We start from the raw sequence: 16,101 nt of genomic DNA, 5'->3' as shown, positions 1-16,101 counted from the left end.
TCCGAGATGGATGCTGTAGGGCAGAGCACTCGGTAAACCCTTGGGGAATGAACTCATTGATCTGCCCACCTGGGCCTCCCAAAATGCTGAGATTACAGGCATGAGCCACCACGCCCGGCCAGGTGTATATTTTTATAAGAAGAAAACACGTGACCTGCTTCCATTTGACAGAGGTTTGGCTGGAGCTGGGGCTGCTCATGTTGGGGGTGGCAGAGTGACTGGGCATGCAGGTTTGCGGGGGCCAGGGGAGCAGTCTGGTGAGGCCCGGGGTGGCCTGTGGCCCCGAAGTTGTGTTTCCAGTCTGCTCTGGGTCAGATCTGAGGGCTCTCTGTCTGCCTTGAGCTCCCCATCTCCCCAAGGTCTGATATGGAGTCCCCAGGCTTTGGGGGAAGGCTGCTGAGCTTGAGGAGAGGGGAACCATGGGATGGGGTGGATGGGGACGCTGGGAACAATGTCAGGGGGTCCCCACACCTCTAGACACATCTCTGTTTGTGCTTTCAGGTGACCTCAAAGCAGCAGCTCTGAATTCGCCTCTCATCTGACGACTGACCGCTGCTGCTGCCGCCAGCCTCTGTCCTCTTCCCAGGCCTGTCACACAGCTGCCTCTCAGCAGGTAAGGAGAGTGACTTACCCTGTGCAGGGGCAGGGGGACAGCAGGTGTCTTCGCCAGGAGCGTGTGTGGGGGCCAGGGTGAGACTCAGTTCTCAGGATCCTTGATGGTGGCCAGGTCCTCACAGCGTCATTTTCTTCTAGCAATCATCACTGTCCTGTCCCCTTCTCCCACCCTCCATGGCAGACACGGAGCCCTTAGAAACTTTTTGCCACCTCCTGTTATCCCCTATGTGAGTGGATGCACCCCTGTTGAGGGAGCAGAGGAGGAGAACTGAGCCATCGCCGAGGGCTGCTGGGCCTTGGCTGGGGAACCGTGCTGTGTGCTTCCCTGTGGGAAAAGAGACGCTATCGTGGTGAGCCTCCTTGTTGAGCAAGGATGAAAGGAGGTCGACCACTCACTCCCTCCCCATCCTCAGTTTAAGCTGCTGGGTCCCTTCAGGCTCAGGGATAGCTGTAGGCTGGCTGCAGTATTCTACTGACAGGTACTTATCAACTGCTCATGGACAGAAGTCATAGTTAGGGAGGATGGCTGCAGAGGCACAATGCCATCCGTCTTCCAGAAATTCTAAATACTGTGCCCTGAGTCAAGTCAGATCAGAAGCACTGGGGATGGAACCACCTTTCATTGGTCTCCCAGCCCCAACTTTGCATTTACTGAGTTGTGTGCTGCAAGATGCAGCCCATCAGAATATTACAGAGCATGATCGTACGCAGGGGTTCACACCTGTAATCCCAGCATTTTGGGTGGCCAAGACGGGTAGATCACCTGAGGTCAGGAGTTTGAGACCAGCCTGGCCAACATGGTGAAACCCATCTCTACTAAAAATACAAAAATTAGCCAGGCATGGTGGTACGCACCTGTAATCCCAGCTACTCGGGAGGCTGAGGCAGGAGAATCGCTTGAACCCAGGAGGTGGAGGTTGCAGTGAGCCCAGATCGCACCACTGCACTCGCAGCCTGGGTAAAAGAGCAAGACTCCATCTCAAAAAAAAAGAATGTTACAGAGCAAACCGGGGTCTGCTTGCCCAGTGTGGTAAGACCACCGAGGTTTTGCAGTGGAAGAAAGGAGGGTGTTTAATTGCTGGGCACCAAGCAAGGAGGACTCGGCGGCTCCTGCTCAAATCCTGACCAGTGGCTTGCAGGTAAGGGTTTTTTAAGTCGGGGGTACATTTCAGGAAAGCAGAAGTTACAAGTAAGATTGTAAAATCAACACATGGCAGTTACACACTGATTTTGGCCGAAAAGGGCGGGTATCTTGAAGCCAGGGCATACAGGTCATGCATAGATTTAAAGATCTTCTGATTTGCAATTAGTTAAGGAAAAGAAGCTTTGTTTTAAATGTTGGAGTCAGCAAAAAACAATGTTAGCTCTGGTTTGTGGGCAGGACTCCCTCCAGGCCCCTCAGGAAGAAATTAATTAATTAATTAATTAATTAATTAATTTAGAGATAGAGTCTCATTCTGTCACCCAGGCTGGAGTGCAGTGGCATGATCCCGGCTCACTGCAACCTGTGCCTCCCGGGTTCAAGCAATTCTCCTGCCTAAGCCTCCTGAGTAGCTGGGATTACAGGCGCATGCCATCTCACCCGGCTAATTTTTTTTGTATTTTTAGTAGACATGGGGTTTCACCATGTTGGCCAGGCTGGCCTCGAACTCCTGATCTCAAGTGATCCACCCACCTCTGCCTCCCAAAGTGCTGGGATTACAAGCGTGAGTCACCGCACCTGGCCCAGGAAGAAATTTAGAACCAAGAGCGGCGGTCAGAGTTGAGTCCTCAGTTCCCCCTCATCTGAGGTATCTGTGCCAGCAGATTCATTCAGTAGGGGGCCAGGTTTCTGAAAAACAACTCAGAGACATATGTTAAGATGTTATCTTTAGTTTCTATAGAGAAACCAAACATCTCATAATTCTAGCTTCTTTGGCTATTGTTTTAAGCTACTATTACCTTCTTGCTTATCAAGTCATTTATTTACTTTTCACGGCTAGCTTGGAATTTCCCTTGAAGGAACTCAAGATTTTCCTTTATTTCCCTGCTGGGGGTCCCACAAACCCCTACAACGGGTTCCCTGCTACATCTCAAGAAACCCCTGGTGCAACCTGTGTGCATAAGCACATTCCTGTGTACCTGGGAAGAAAGAGCTGTGTGAGCACGTGGCCCCAGGGGCCAACCCTAAGCAAGTGGTCCCTTTTCCCCCTTGCCTCATCTTCTAGAAAGCAAGAGCCCAGTCAGTGTGGCCGGTAGCCAGTGTGGCCAGCAGTCAGTGTCGCCGGTAGTCAGTGTCTCCGGTAGTCAGTGTGGCCAGTAGCTAGTGTGGCTGGTAGTCAGTGTCGCCGGTAGTCAGTGTCTCTGGTAGTCAGTGTCTCCAGTAGCCAGTGTCGCCGGTAGCCAGCATCACCGGTAGACAGTGTGGCCAGTAGTCAGTGTCTCCGGTAGTCAGTGTGGCCAGTAGCTAGTGTGGCCGGTAGTCAGTGTCGCCGGTAGTCAGTGTCTCTGGTAGTCAGCGTCCCCGGTAGTCAGCGTCCTCGGCAGCCCGCGTCGCCGGCAGCCAGCATCCCCGGCAGCCGGCGTCGCCGGTAGCCAGCGTCGCCGGTAGTCAGTGTCGCCAGTAGCCAGTGTGCCTGTGGAGATTTGTTGCAGCTCTTCTCTGTCCCTACTTCCATTTTTCTTCTTGGGTCCAGGTGAGATGTGCAAGCTCATGAATGTCTGTATAGGGAGACGTACCTGAGTCCCCATGGAAGTCCCGCGTCCAGACAGTCTCAGAAAGGCAGGGGTGTTATTCAGGTCAAGCCTCAAGGGCACCTGGCCAGGTAGGAGAAGCAGGGCCTCCGAAACCTTCTCATAGGGCTCTATCTTTAAAGCATGTGGTTGTCTTGAGCGCCATTGGCAAAAGCCATTTCCTGCTCCCCCACCAGGGATTTCCTCAGTTTTTTGCCCACCTCAGGGAAGGGGCTCCTTCCTGCCATCTCACTCCCAGGTTAAGCAAGGTTAGGATCACCCAGGGGATGAGTCTGTTCCAGGACAGCAGGACAGACCAAGTGTGGGGGATGAAATCCTAAGCGCCACTAGGCCAAGGTGTAATGAGCCGGGAGCAGTGGCAGAGCAGTGCTTCCTTCCTCTCCTGCTGAGGAGCTCTGGGAAACTATGTTATCTAACCTCCTTGAATATGTTTCCTCATCTGAAAAATAAGAGGACTGGAACTGGACCTCCATGTTCCCCTGCAATACCAACAGTCAGTGATTCGGAGCCTTGCTACTCAAAGTGTGGTCCATGGACCACAGCCTCACGAAGCTCGTTAGAAACACAGGATCTCAGCCCCTACCCCAGAGCCCCTTGATCAAAATCTGCATTTTAAAATCCTCAGGTGATACATATGCACATTAAAATTCAAAAAGGACTGGTTGAGATAGCCGCTAAGGTACATGAGACACCCTGCGTGTCTCGTGCAAGGTAATTTGGTGGACACCAAGGAATCACGAAGTGGAAGCGGCTCACAGCCAGCAGAGGTGCTCCACCTTCAGTACAGGCCAGAATCAGCCTGGGAGATTGTAAAATATGGACATCCAGGCATGCAGGGCCACAGTGCTGGGAGAAGCCAGAGCAGCCCCTTGGGAAGAGAAAACACAAACACCCACACACGAAATCACTTAAGGATCACTGAGGGCAACAAGAGTGACTGTCCTAGAAACAGTATCAGGGTGAGCTGAGGGCGGCAGAGCAGAGACTGTGGAGCAGGCCTATTTATTCAGTGCTCTCGAAAGAGGGCTTTTCATCCTTACATTAGAATCTCTTCCTTTAGTTACTGAGGGGCCTCTCATGGGAATCTGTTGTTACCTCTCCACCTTCTTCTTCTTCTTCTTCTTCTTTTTTTTTTTTTTTTTTGAGACAGAGTCTCACTCTGTCACCCAGGCTGGAGTGCAGTGCTGCAATCTCGGATCACTGCAACCTCTGCCTTCTAGGTTCAAGCAATTCTCCTGTCTCAACCTCCCAAGTAGCTGGGACTACAGGCACCCACCACCATGCCTGACTAATTTTTGTATTTTTAGTAGACAGGGGGTTTCACCATATTGGTCAGGCTGGTCTCAAACTCCTAACCTCAAGTGATCCACCCCGCCTCTGCCTCCCAAAGTGCTGGAATTACAGGCGTGAGCCACTGTGCCCGGCCTCTCCACCTTCTTAAGCAAGAATGCAGAAGATCGCAGGGAGGTAAGACTGTTGATGTTGTTGCTTGTTTTAAGATGGTCAGGTGCAAACTGCATAAATATATTTGCATGTTCTGAGGAGGAAGAGCCCAGAGACGTGGACATTACAGGACGGAGGGGTGAGTGTAGGGCAGATCCCTCAGGGAGGGGATTGGTCTACCCCCCTGTGAAGTGTTAGCCTTGGCTGAGAAGATGCAAATGACAGATGACCCAACAAATATGGCCTGAACCATGAGGAGCACGTTTTCTCATTTCAAGGATCAGGAATAGACCTCCGAGGACCACCCAGCTCAAGGATCCAGGTCATTTTCTCCACTAGCCTCCTGACCCTGTCCTTGGTTGATTCCCCAGTGGTTATATGGCTTTGGCAGCTGCAAACACAACTCAGTCAAGGTGGTCAAACACAGAGCTTTCTCCCCTTGTCCCTCCATCAGGGAGGAAAACCCTCCCTACGAGTCCCTGCAGATTTCCCCTAGTGTCCCACTGAGGAGGACAAGGTCACATTGTCAGGCTCACGACTATACCAAATGCCCTGCCTGGGGTCAGGTTCCAGCCCATGCTGAGGTTCGAGGGGAGTGGGCGGATGGGCAGACAGCTGAAAGAACACTCGTGGGGCCATAAGCAGGCGAAATGTAGTTTTATCCAGCAGGTCTTTCATCAGCAGCTGACTCACACTAGCTCTCTCACACTGTCCACCTTGACTCGGCTGTCTGTTCTGGCTCTGTGGCTCCTCTCAGCAGCCTGCTCCCACACACAGCTGCATGGCCGGCTCTCCCCTGCCTTCAGGGTCAGCAGCTTAACTCTTTCTCTCTCTGGGCACGAGCTGAGCTGTGCTGTGCCCTGGCTCCCCCCATCTGCTGCAAAATGGACAGCTTTGGCTCTCTTTCTCTGGGCACCAGCATGCCTGTACAATGTCAGCAGGGCAGTAATACCTTTTACAAACAATAGTGGCTTACAGCCAAATGATGGGCTTTCCCATGTAACGGCAATATGGCTGTGATAACAAGTGGAGTTATACGCCTGCGCTCTAAACTTGCTGAGTCACTCTGGATGTTTACCTCAGCCTATCCTTGACCAAAGCACAGCCATGTTCCTGACACACGTGCTCTGGCCCGACAGCAAGGGAGACGAGAAAGTGAGTCTGCCATTGTTAGCCCCTGGAGAGGAAAGACGGCCCTGCCGGCAGGGCAGCCAGTCGGGGGCAACTGTGGGTGGTGTCCTACAGCCCCTGCTGTGGAGGAAGAGCCGCTGCCCTGAGTGGAGGCAAAGATGGATGTGGGTGTGGAGTGGAGTAGGTGGGGTGGGGAACATTAAGGAGGGTCCTGTCCTAATGGCCATTCTGTGTAGACAGAGGGGCTGAGGTCCTCTGCTGAGGAGCAAAGGTCAGAAGTGATGAGGAAGTTATGAAGACTGGAAGAGGAGGATGAAGAGAGGGGAGATGATTTGGAGCAAGGGGTCCTATTGCCAGGTAGCTCTGAGGGCCTCGCAAAGGCTGGAGTGTGGCTGTCTGAAGGGCAGACTTTAGTGAGGGGTCTCTCCAGCAGCGCTGAGCAGCCCCTCAGTGAGTGTGGAGAGGGGAGGAGTTGAGTCCACACAGAAGCAGGTTTTAGGGATAGAGGGAAGGGCCAGATAAGCAGACAGCTCTTGGGAGACAGTGGTGGAGGCGTTGGATCATGCTATTGAGGCTAAATACGGAGCCAGGGCAGGAGGAAGCAGCAGAGAAGGGGCCAAGGGAGAGGCTGGAGTCCGAGAGCACAGCCCCCGCTGGGGGCCAGGTCCAGGGGCCCGGGCTGTGGGTGGCAGACACGGGTTGGAGGGTGGACTCAGAGGGAGGGCCTGAGAGGGAGGCCATGGAGGGATGGAACTCCCAGAGGGTCCCCCACCCTCTTATTTTATCTCCTGGACACAACAAGGAAAGCATAACGAGCTGGCGGGACCTTCCCACAGGAAGCCTCCAGCCAGAACTCTCCTGGGCGGAGAGGGCAGGGCCTGTAGAAAACGAGCCCTTCTTGTTGAACAGCGGAAGAAGGAGGAAGGGCTGGGGGATCAGGGCCATCTTGACAGCGCCTGGGAGGGAGAGAGGCGACGGCAGCTGCAGGGGCCTGACGGGGCTGAGGGTCGGCTCTGCTGCTTCGCTGGTAACATTAGCTGTATCCTCCCTGCCACATGCCCCACCTGTGCACCCGCACACACGTCCTCACGGACTCACACACTCACACTTATACCCACACACTCACACTCCAGACACACACACACTCACCCACACACTCTCACACTCACACTCCATACACTCACACACACATTCATCCCACATGCTCTCAGATATGCCTGTATTCACACACACCCTCACCTTCACACACACACACTCACCCCCACCCCACACTCTCCCGCACTCACCCTCACCCCACCCCAAACCCTGACACAACAGCCACACACACCCTCACACACACAGACACCCACCACTCTTACACACACACCCCACAGTCACACCCACCCCACACCCTCCCACACTCACACCCCCACCACACACCCTAACACACACCCACACACCCACACTCACAGCACACATCCACTGCACCCCTCCCCCCCCTCACCCTCACACACACACTCACCCCAACTCACACCCTCACACGCGCTAACACACACTCTGTCATCACACGCACCCCACCCCACACCCTCACACAGTCACACTTACCCACACTCACCCACACCCTCACACATACTTTCTTTCCCACACTCACACCCCACACACTCTCACACACACTCACCCCCACCCCACACTCACACACTCCTACTCACCAACACACTCCCTCACACACAGTGCAGAGCCCTCCCCTCCTCCCTTTGCCCTGCTCCGTGTCCTCTTGGCTTCACCCCTGCTGATCCCAGACTCTACCTCCTCTTCCCCTCAACCTCCCCAACTCCTAAATGCCCAAGTCAAAGACAAGGGGAGAGAGGGATGGAGTCTAGAATGGGGAGAGCAGGATCAAGATTTGAAGGCAGTCACTGTAGGGTCTGTAGTAGGCTGTCTTGTGTTGCTATAAAGGAATACTTGACACTGGGTAATTTATAAAGGAAAGAGGTTTAATTGGCTCATGGTCCTGCAGGCTGTACAGGAAGCATGGCACCAGCATCTGTTCCCAGTGAGGCCTCAGGAAGCTTCCACTCATGCAGAAGGTGACGGGGGAGCCAGACTATCACGTAGCAAGAGTGGGAGCAAGAGAGACAGCAGGAAGGTGACACACACTTTTAAACAACCAGATCTTGTACAAACTCAGAGTGACTTTCACTCATCACCAAAGGGTGGCGCTGAGCCATTCCTGAGGGATCTGGCCCCATGATCCAGTACCTCCCACCAGGACCCACCTCCAACACTGGAAATCACATTTCCTCATGAGATTTGGAGCAAACATCCAAATATATCAGGGTCTTTGCTTCACTGCATCAGCTGGGAAGGGTGGGGAACTGGACTGTGTCTCCTCCTTCATTTTGTGTAGACACATAACAACACAGACACATCAGCACACGTACCCATGGAGAGATGGCCATGCACACACACACTGGCACAAGGCCTGCACTGGCAGGCACGTGGGCACACACAGACACACCCAAGGACATGCCAACACATGTGCAGGAACGCATGCACGGTTCTGCAGTGTAGGGGGTGAGGGGGACATTCCTTGGATTTCAGAGCTCCCAGCTTCTCGTGATTCTCCTTCCTTTGTTGTTGAGTTAAAGTTCCAAACCAAGATAAGGACATACATCTATTAAACTCTGATTTGGGTGGCTGATCTGTCTTCTAACAAGAATATTTTACCTTTCAAAAATTGCCTTTGGACAAATGCAGTTGCCATTATGCCTTATCTGGGCCAGCGAATTAGTTCATATGTGATAAAACCCACAGAGAGAGTGGGTCCTGCACACTCACCTCCTCGCCAAATAGAAAATTTCTTAAAAGTTCTAAATGTTTTGTATGAAGCAAGTATAACATTGATATGTAAACCAGGTGAAGGTAGCATTAAATGACTTAATTTATTACTTAAGAATAGTACTTAATTCAAAAATTACTTAAGAATCTTGAAGCAAAAATTATCAAAATGTTACCTTACAGAATTTAGCAATATATCGGCTGGGCGTGGTGGAGCACGCCTGTAATCCCAGCACTTTGGGAGGCCGAGGCGGACGAATCATGAGGTCAGGAGATCGAGACCATCCTGGCTAACATGGTGAAACCCCACCTCTACTAAAACTACAAAAAATTAGCTGGGCATGGTGGCGGGCGCCTGCAGTCCCAGCAACTCGGGAGGCTGAGGCAGAAGAATGGCATGAACCAGGGAGGCGGAGCTTACAGTGAGCCAAGACTGGGCCAGTGCACTCCAGCCTGGGTGACAGAGCGAGACTCTGTTTCAAAAAAAAAAAAAAGAATTTGGCAATATATCACAAAAGTAAATATGCATTTACCTTTGACCCAGTAATTCCAGAAATGTACCTTGAAGACACACCCACAACAATATGAGAATATGTAAATGCCCATAAATATATGGATTGAAAAATATGCAGTATATCCACACGATGGAGTACTGTACTATGTAGTTATAAGAAAGAATGAGTATGATCTTTTTTGCATATCAATGAACTAATATGTGGTGCTTTCTAAAATGTATTGTTAAATATAAAAACAAAGTTTAAAAGCACACACACACGTTATCTTTTTGTGTAAGAAAGGAGAAAGAAGAAAATACACATGTAACTGCTTACTTTCTATGAAAATAAACACAGGACCAGCCTGGGAAACATAGTGAGGCCCAGTCTACCAAAAAAAAAAAATTGTTTTTAATTAGCCAGTCATGGCAACACACACCTGTAGTCTCAGCTACTCAGGAGGCTGAGGCAGGAGGATCACTTGAGCCCAGGAGTTTGAGGCTGCAGTGAGCTGTGATTGTGCCACTGCATTACAGCTTGGGTGACAGAGTGAGACCCCATCAGAAAGAAAGAAAGAAAAAAAGAAAAAAAGAAAGAAAGAAAGAGAGAGAGAGAGACAGAAAGAAAGAGAGAGAGAGAGAAGAAAGAGAGACGGAGAGGGAGGGAGGGAGGGAAGGAAGAAGAAAAAAGAAAAAAGAAGCATAGGAAAGTAGACCAATGTGATGGGGAGGAAGGAAGGGAGGGAGGGAAGGAGGGAGGGAGGGAAGGAAGGAAGGAGGGAGGGAGGGGGGGAGGGAAGGAAGGAAGGAAGGAAGGAAGGAAGGAAGGAAGGAAGGAAGGAAGTTGTTATGNGGAAGGAAGGAAGGAAGGAAGGAAGGAAGGAAGGAAGGAAGGAAGGAAGGAAGGAAGGAAGGAAGGAAAAAAGAAGCATAGGAAAGAATAGACCGGAGTCCAATATGATTGGTTGCCCATAAGAGGTAGGTAGGAGGGGAGAAAAGGATTGGAATGGGCAGTGAAAGTGATGCCTGTGAGAATATCAATTAGCATCATTTTAACTTTGAAAGTATGATTGATGGTTTACATACTGAAGTAAATTAATACAATAAAGTCCAACAATTGTGAGGTGGGGGAAAAAACCTAAAACCGAAATAAAATATAAACAGAAACAAAAGATGATGGCCAGGGCCTCCTCCAACCTCATCTGTACCTTTGGGAACCAGTGTCACTTGTGTTTCTGCTCACAGTGACCTGTCCCCCAGCTCTCAGGCTTTAGTTGTTAGGCTTCCTTTGAAGCAGATTCTTGTTAGACGGGGCAACTGTGATGTGTGTAGCACATGCTTTCTCTGAAACAGGTAGCACTACGGTGGTCTTAGTCACGGGCATCCATGTGTGTTGGGTTAGGGAGAATTTCTTCCGCCTCCCTCTAGAAAACAAATACATGCTTGGGATAGGGGTGACAGAGAGAGAGAGTGTGTGTGCGTGTGTGTGTGCGTGTGTGTGTGTGTTTATTGTTGCAAACAAACTCCCAACACAAAGTCTGTAAACTTTTTGGAAGGACAACAAATTAAAATTAATAAAGCAATTTTATTCATTAGAAATGTGTGTTTTGAGTCATAGATTGTTAGAAGAGGCCATTTGAGACACTCAGCTAGGCTTCGAAGCTTTAAGTCTGGGTTCTGGATCCACAAATGTTGGCTGTAGGACCTTTGGCTATTGGTTTAATTTCTCTGATTTTTGCACTTTGTTCCTTTGCAAAACAGAAATTAATATTGTCCTACCAACTCTATGGGCCGCTAGAGGAATGAATGACCAAACGTGTGTGAAAGTGATTGATGATTCACAAAGCACTACACAAATGTCAAGCATTACTTATGGTCATGGGGGTGATGGTGGTGGCAGCAGTGGGGGTGATGGAGAAGTTGTTCTGGAACCTTCTGTTCTTACTCTCCCCGGGACTGAGAAAGTTTTTCCAAGCAAAAGCATCATGTCTTGCTCCTCTTACTCGAATGAGGCATTCCTTTCTCTTGTCCCAGGAGGTTTTCTACCGAATGCTTCCCGTGCTCCCAGATGCCCCCCGGCTTGGACAGAGAAGCTGTAGGTGGTGGGAGGTGGGGTCCCCTACCCTTGGGAAAGCAGCTCTTCTAACCCTTCTATTTGGTTACTTCTAGGGGCAGTAGAATAAAAGAGGGCATGTCTAATAACAGCACCACTAGCATCTCCCAAGCCAGGAAAGCTGTGGAACAGCTAAAGATGGAAGCCTGTATGGACAGGGTCAAGGTAAGCATGCATGCGTCAGCCCCACCCTCCGCCTGAAGCTCAGCTCAAAACATTCTTCCTGCTTCCAGAGCAGCCTTGTGAGAGTTAACACGTCACCCAGCACAGCATCCAGCCAACCTTGGCAGCTGTAACATTTACAAATGAGTGTTTGCTTCAGAGTTCTAAGTGTGCCCAAGGATTCAAAGGATGCAAAACACACAGTGTGCATGAATTCCACAAGGAGTCTCCAAAAATAGACTCATAATTCATCTCAGCTCTATTTAGCTCTGTTGTCGTGCCAATAAGCAAGAAAGAGAGTTTAGCAATGAGATCAATCGCTTTTCTGCTGTGATACAGTGCCTCTGAGGTTCAACAACATCGGATATTTTGACAGGATTATTGTTGAGGGTGGAGCTCTGAACCATGCCTGGGTTTGTCAAATATTCCTTTGGGGAAAGTGAAGAAAGGCTCCAGATACCTCCCGTTGTATTCATTTCACTGATGAGTGCAGGTCTCTTCACGCTCAGAGGATTGAAGCAAGATGAGGCCACGTCTTCTCCAGATGCCACTCAGAGGTGAGCAGGAGGCCAGGCAAAGCATGTGGCTCTGAATGAGTGCATGAGCATGGCGCTCATTCACTGTAATAGAGTTGAAAGGAACCCCAACTCTGGTGTCAGGAGCCTGATGCCAGGAGGCTCCTTGTATCTGTGGTCTTGGGGAACACAAATCAGGGGTCTCACTTGGGCATCTGGGATTCAAAAAACACAGAATTCATGGCAATGGGCGACTCCTGAAGCCTTCTATCGGCACAGCCTCCCTGACCCCGCCCTCAGGAGTCGCCCGTTGCCATGGATTCTGTGTTTTTTGAATCCCAGATGCCCAACTGAGACCCCTGATTTGTGTTCCCCAAGGCCACAGACACACGAGCCTCTGTGTGGACAGTTATTTTTTCCGCTGGAGCTCTGGGGATACAACCTCTCTAAGGAGGCAGAAAATATGCACAGAAAGTGACATGAGGGTATATGAAGCAAGGAAGGAATCCAGCGTGATGTAAGTCGGTGTCACTGGACCCATGTTACTAGAGCGTCTACATCTCATACATACCGATACCAACTGCAAATTAGATGTCAGTCCTTGGTCTCCAGGCTAGAGGAGGGAGCAAGGTTAGCACCCAGAAACAATTCTAAGACAGAGCGGGTCCCAATAGTGTAGAAAGAGGTTTCAAATGAATGTTGCAGGCATCCCGTGCTCCAGCAGTGCAGACAGGAAAAGGGTGAGGACTGCGGTGAAAGCCGTTGCTGGGCACCTAATCTATACTTGCAGGGTCCTGGGAGAGACATGTGAAGGCGACAGTCTCCTCCGTGTGGCTCAGGGAAGACTTCTCGGAGTTGTGAGCTGTGGCTGGCTCTGAGCTGATAGTGGAGGAGGAAAGGCCAGTGTGAGTTAATCACGGCTCGTGTGGAGCAGCTGGGCAGCTGGAAGAGCTGCAGGTTGTGCTGGGAAGAGAGCTATGGGAGGAGGGTGCCATGCACATAGGTGCAGAAGCCGGAGCCATGAGGTGACAGGTGTTTGAGGTGCACCAACCTGTCAGCAATAGACGGAGTTGTCAGAGGCGAGGAGGTAGCTGAAGCTCTGAGTAATCAGGAGAGGCAAGGAGGGGCAGAAATCGGGTACAGTGTGGAGCAGACAGCAAAGATGGGATCAGGGAGGCAAACACACCAAGAAAAGCAACAGAACATGGAGAGTGAACGTGGGAGGCACTAGGGAGAGAGAAGTTAGAATCCAACTGTCAAGCCCCACGGCCAGAGGCCTGAAAAGACCGTGGGTCCCAGTTTGGGCTATAAGGCAATTCTGTTTTGCCTGGGCGTTCTCTTCTGGCAAAGAAGATAAATTCTGCAATAGCATCTTCACCTGCCACAAACACCACCCCAGCCCCTGTGGGGACCGGGTGTCCTCACGAATGAACACTTCTTCAAGAGTCACTTAGGCACACACGCTGTCACTGAAAGACAGAGGAAAGTTAAAGACAAATGAGTTACTGTATGAGTTCATTCTCACATTGCCGTGAAGACATACCTGAGACTGGGTGATTTATGGAGAAGTGTGACTGGCCCGTGGTTCCACAGGTGGTCCAGCAGGCACGATGCCGGCATCTGCTTGGCTTCTTGGGGCAGAGGGCGGGGAGGCCTCAGGAAACTTACAATCATGGCAGAAGGTGAAGGGTGAGCAGGCACATCTTACATAGCAGGAGAAAGAGAGAGAAGCGGGGGGCGCTACACACTTTTTTCTCTTTCTTTCTTTCTTTTTTTTTTCTGAGACGGAGTCTCGCTCTGTCGCCCAGGCTGGAGTGCAGTGGCGCGATCTCAGCTCACTGCAACCTCCACCTCCCGGGTTCATGCCATTCTCCTGCCTCAGCCTCCCCAGTAGCTGGGCCTACAGGCACCTGCCACCACGCCGGGCCAATTTTTTGTATTTTTGGTGGAGACGGGGTTTCACCGTGTTAGCCAGGATGGTCTTGATCTCCTGTCCTCGTGATCCGCCCGCCTTGGCCTCCCAAAGTGCTACACACTTTTAAACAACCAGATCTCTTGAGAATTCACTCACTATTATGACAACAGTACCAAGGGGGATGGTTTTAAACCCTTCATGAGGAACCACCCCCGTGTCCAATCACTTCCCACCACGCCCTACCTTCAACACTGGGGATTACAATTCGACTTAAGATTTGGGCAGAGACACGATCCAAACCATATCAGTTACTCAGGTGGTATTCAATCAAAGGGACAGGCAGCCCAGACACGGTGGCTCACGCCTGTAATCCCAGCACTTTGGAAGGTCGAGGCAGGCGAATCACCTGAGGTCAGAAATTCGAGACTAGCCTAGCCAACATGGTGAAACCCCATCTCTACTAAAAAATACAAAAATTAGCCAGGTGTGGTGGCACGTACCTATAATCCCAGCTACTCAGGAGGCTGAGGCAGAAGAATCACTTAAACCCAGGAGGTGGAGGTTGAAGTGAGCCAAGATTGTGCCACTGCACTTCAGCCTGGGCAACAGAGCAAGACCCCATCTCAAAAAAAAAAAAAAAAAACCAAAAACAACGGGATAGGTCACCGTATTGCTGTGCTGACTGTAATGGAAGCATGGATGCAAGATTCCTCAGAGGGCCTGCTAGAGGCTAATTCAGATCCTGTGGTAATTCCAGGGAGTAGGCCAGTGACAGCTGTGTCAGATTTGGTTCAGAAGCAGAGTTGGTGGAAACAGAATGTTGTCATTGAAGAGAGAATGCCATGGCCGCCTGAGGAGAGAGCTGAACCTAGGAACTGCATCTGTGCCAGAGATGCATGAGCACATATGGGTGGTTTTTGTTGTTGTTGTTGTTTTTCTTGCTTGGACAACCTTGAACATTAATATATAACATACAATTTATCATTTTAACCATTTTTAAATGTACAATTCAATTCAGCAGTATTAGGTGCATTCACAATATTGTGCAACCATCACCACCATCCATCTCCAGAACCTTCTCATGTTCCCACACAGAAACTCTGTACCCATTCAGTGCCAACTCCCCATTTGCCCTGCCCATCCCTGGTGACCACCATTCTACTTTTTTCCTCTATGAATTTGACTGCGCTAGGTATCTCATATAAGTGGGATCATACAGTATTTGTCCTTTTGTTCCTGTCTTATTTCACTTAACTTATTGTCCTCAAGATCCATCTATGTTGTAGCCTGTATCAGAACATCATTCCTTTTCAGGACTGAGTTGTATTCCACTGCATGGATAGACCACATTTTGTTTATCCATTCATCCACTGATGGACACTTGGGTTATCTCCACCTTTGGACTATTGTAAATAATGCTGTTATGAACATGGGTATGCAAGTATCTGTTGGAGTCTTTGTTTATTGTTGTTGTTGTTGTTGTCGTTTGAGATGGAGTCTCACTCTTTCACCCAGGCTGGAGTGCAGTGGCGTGATCTCGGCTCACTGCAAGCTCCGCCTCCCAGGTTCACACCATTCTCCTGCCTCAGCCTTCCCAGTAGCTGGGACTACAGGCGCCCGCCACCATACCTGACTAATTTTGTTTTTGTATTTTTAGTAGAGACGAAGTTTCCCCGTGTTAGCCAGGATGGTGGTCTCGATCTCCTCACCTGGTGATCCACCCACCTCGGCCTCCCAAAATGCTGGGATTACAGGCATGAGCCACCACTCCCGGCCTGGAGTCTTTACTTTGGTTCTTGTGGGTACCCACAAGTGGAATTGCTGGATCATATGGTAACTCTATGTTCAACCTTTTTACCTTTTTTTTTTTTTGAGAGACAGAGTCTCACTCCGTTGCCCAGGCTGGAGTGCAGCGGCATGATTTCAGCTCACTGCAACCTTTGCCTCCTAGGTTCAAGCGGTTCTCCTGCCTCAGCCTCCCGAGTAGCTGGGATTACAGGCGTGCACCACTACACCCAGCTAATTTTTGTTTTTAGTAGAGACAGGGTTTTACCAAATGTTGGCCAGGCTGGTCTCGAACTCCTGACCTCAGGTGATCCGCCTGCCTTGGCCTTCCAAAGTGCTGGGATTACAGGCGTGAGCAACTGTGCCCGGCCTTATGTTC

General features: G+C 50.4%; 1 protein-coding gene across 4 annotated transcripts in view; it reads left to right on the top strand.

The window, feature by feature from the left end:
* GNG4 (G protein subunit gamma 4) overlaps window positions 1-16,101 on the top strand; it is a 102,214-nt gene that overhangs the window by 58,157 nt on the left and 27,956 nt on the right. For 2 of the 4 annotated variants that reach the window (XR_003120183.1, XM_025389820.1), the window contains exons 2-3: window positions 502-613; window positions 11,402-11,510. Coding sequence is in view for 2 of the 4 variants with exons in the window: in XM_025389820.1 (XP_025245605.1) it covers window positions 11,424-11,510 (87 nt within the window). In the remaining 2 variants the exon portion in view is untranslated. Of the gene's footprint in view, window positions 1-501; window positions 614-5,989; window positions 6,075-11,401; window positions 11,511-16,101 lie in introns of those variants that run through there. The other 2 variants (XM_025389822.1, XR_003120184.1) reach the window with 2 other exon arrangements.

This window comes from Theropithecus gelada, chromosome 1 (assembly GCF_003255815.1).
Source record: "Theropithecus gelada isolate Dixy chromosome 1, Tgel_1.0, whole genome shotgun sequence".
Taxonomy (NCBI): domain Eukaryota; kingdom Metazoa; phylum Chordata; class Mammalia; order Primates; family Cercopithecidae; genus Theropithecus; species Theropithecus gelada.
This window is presented reverse-complemented; position numbering and strand designations above follow the sequence as displayed.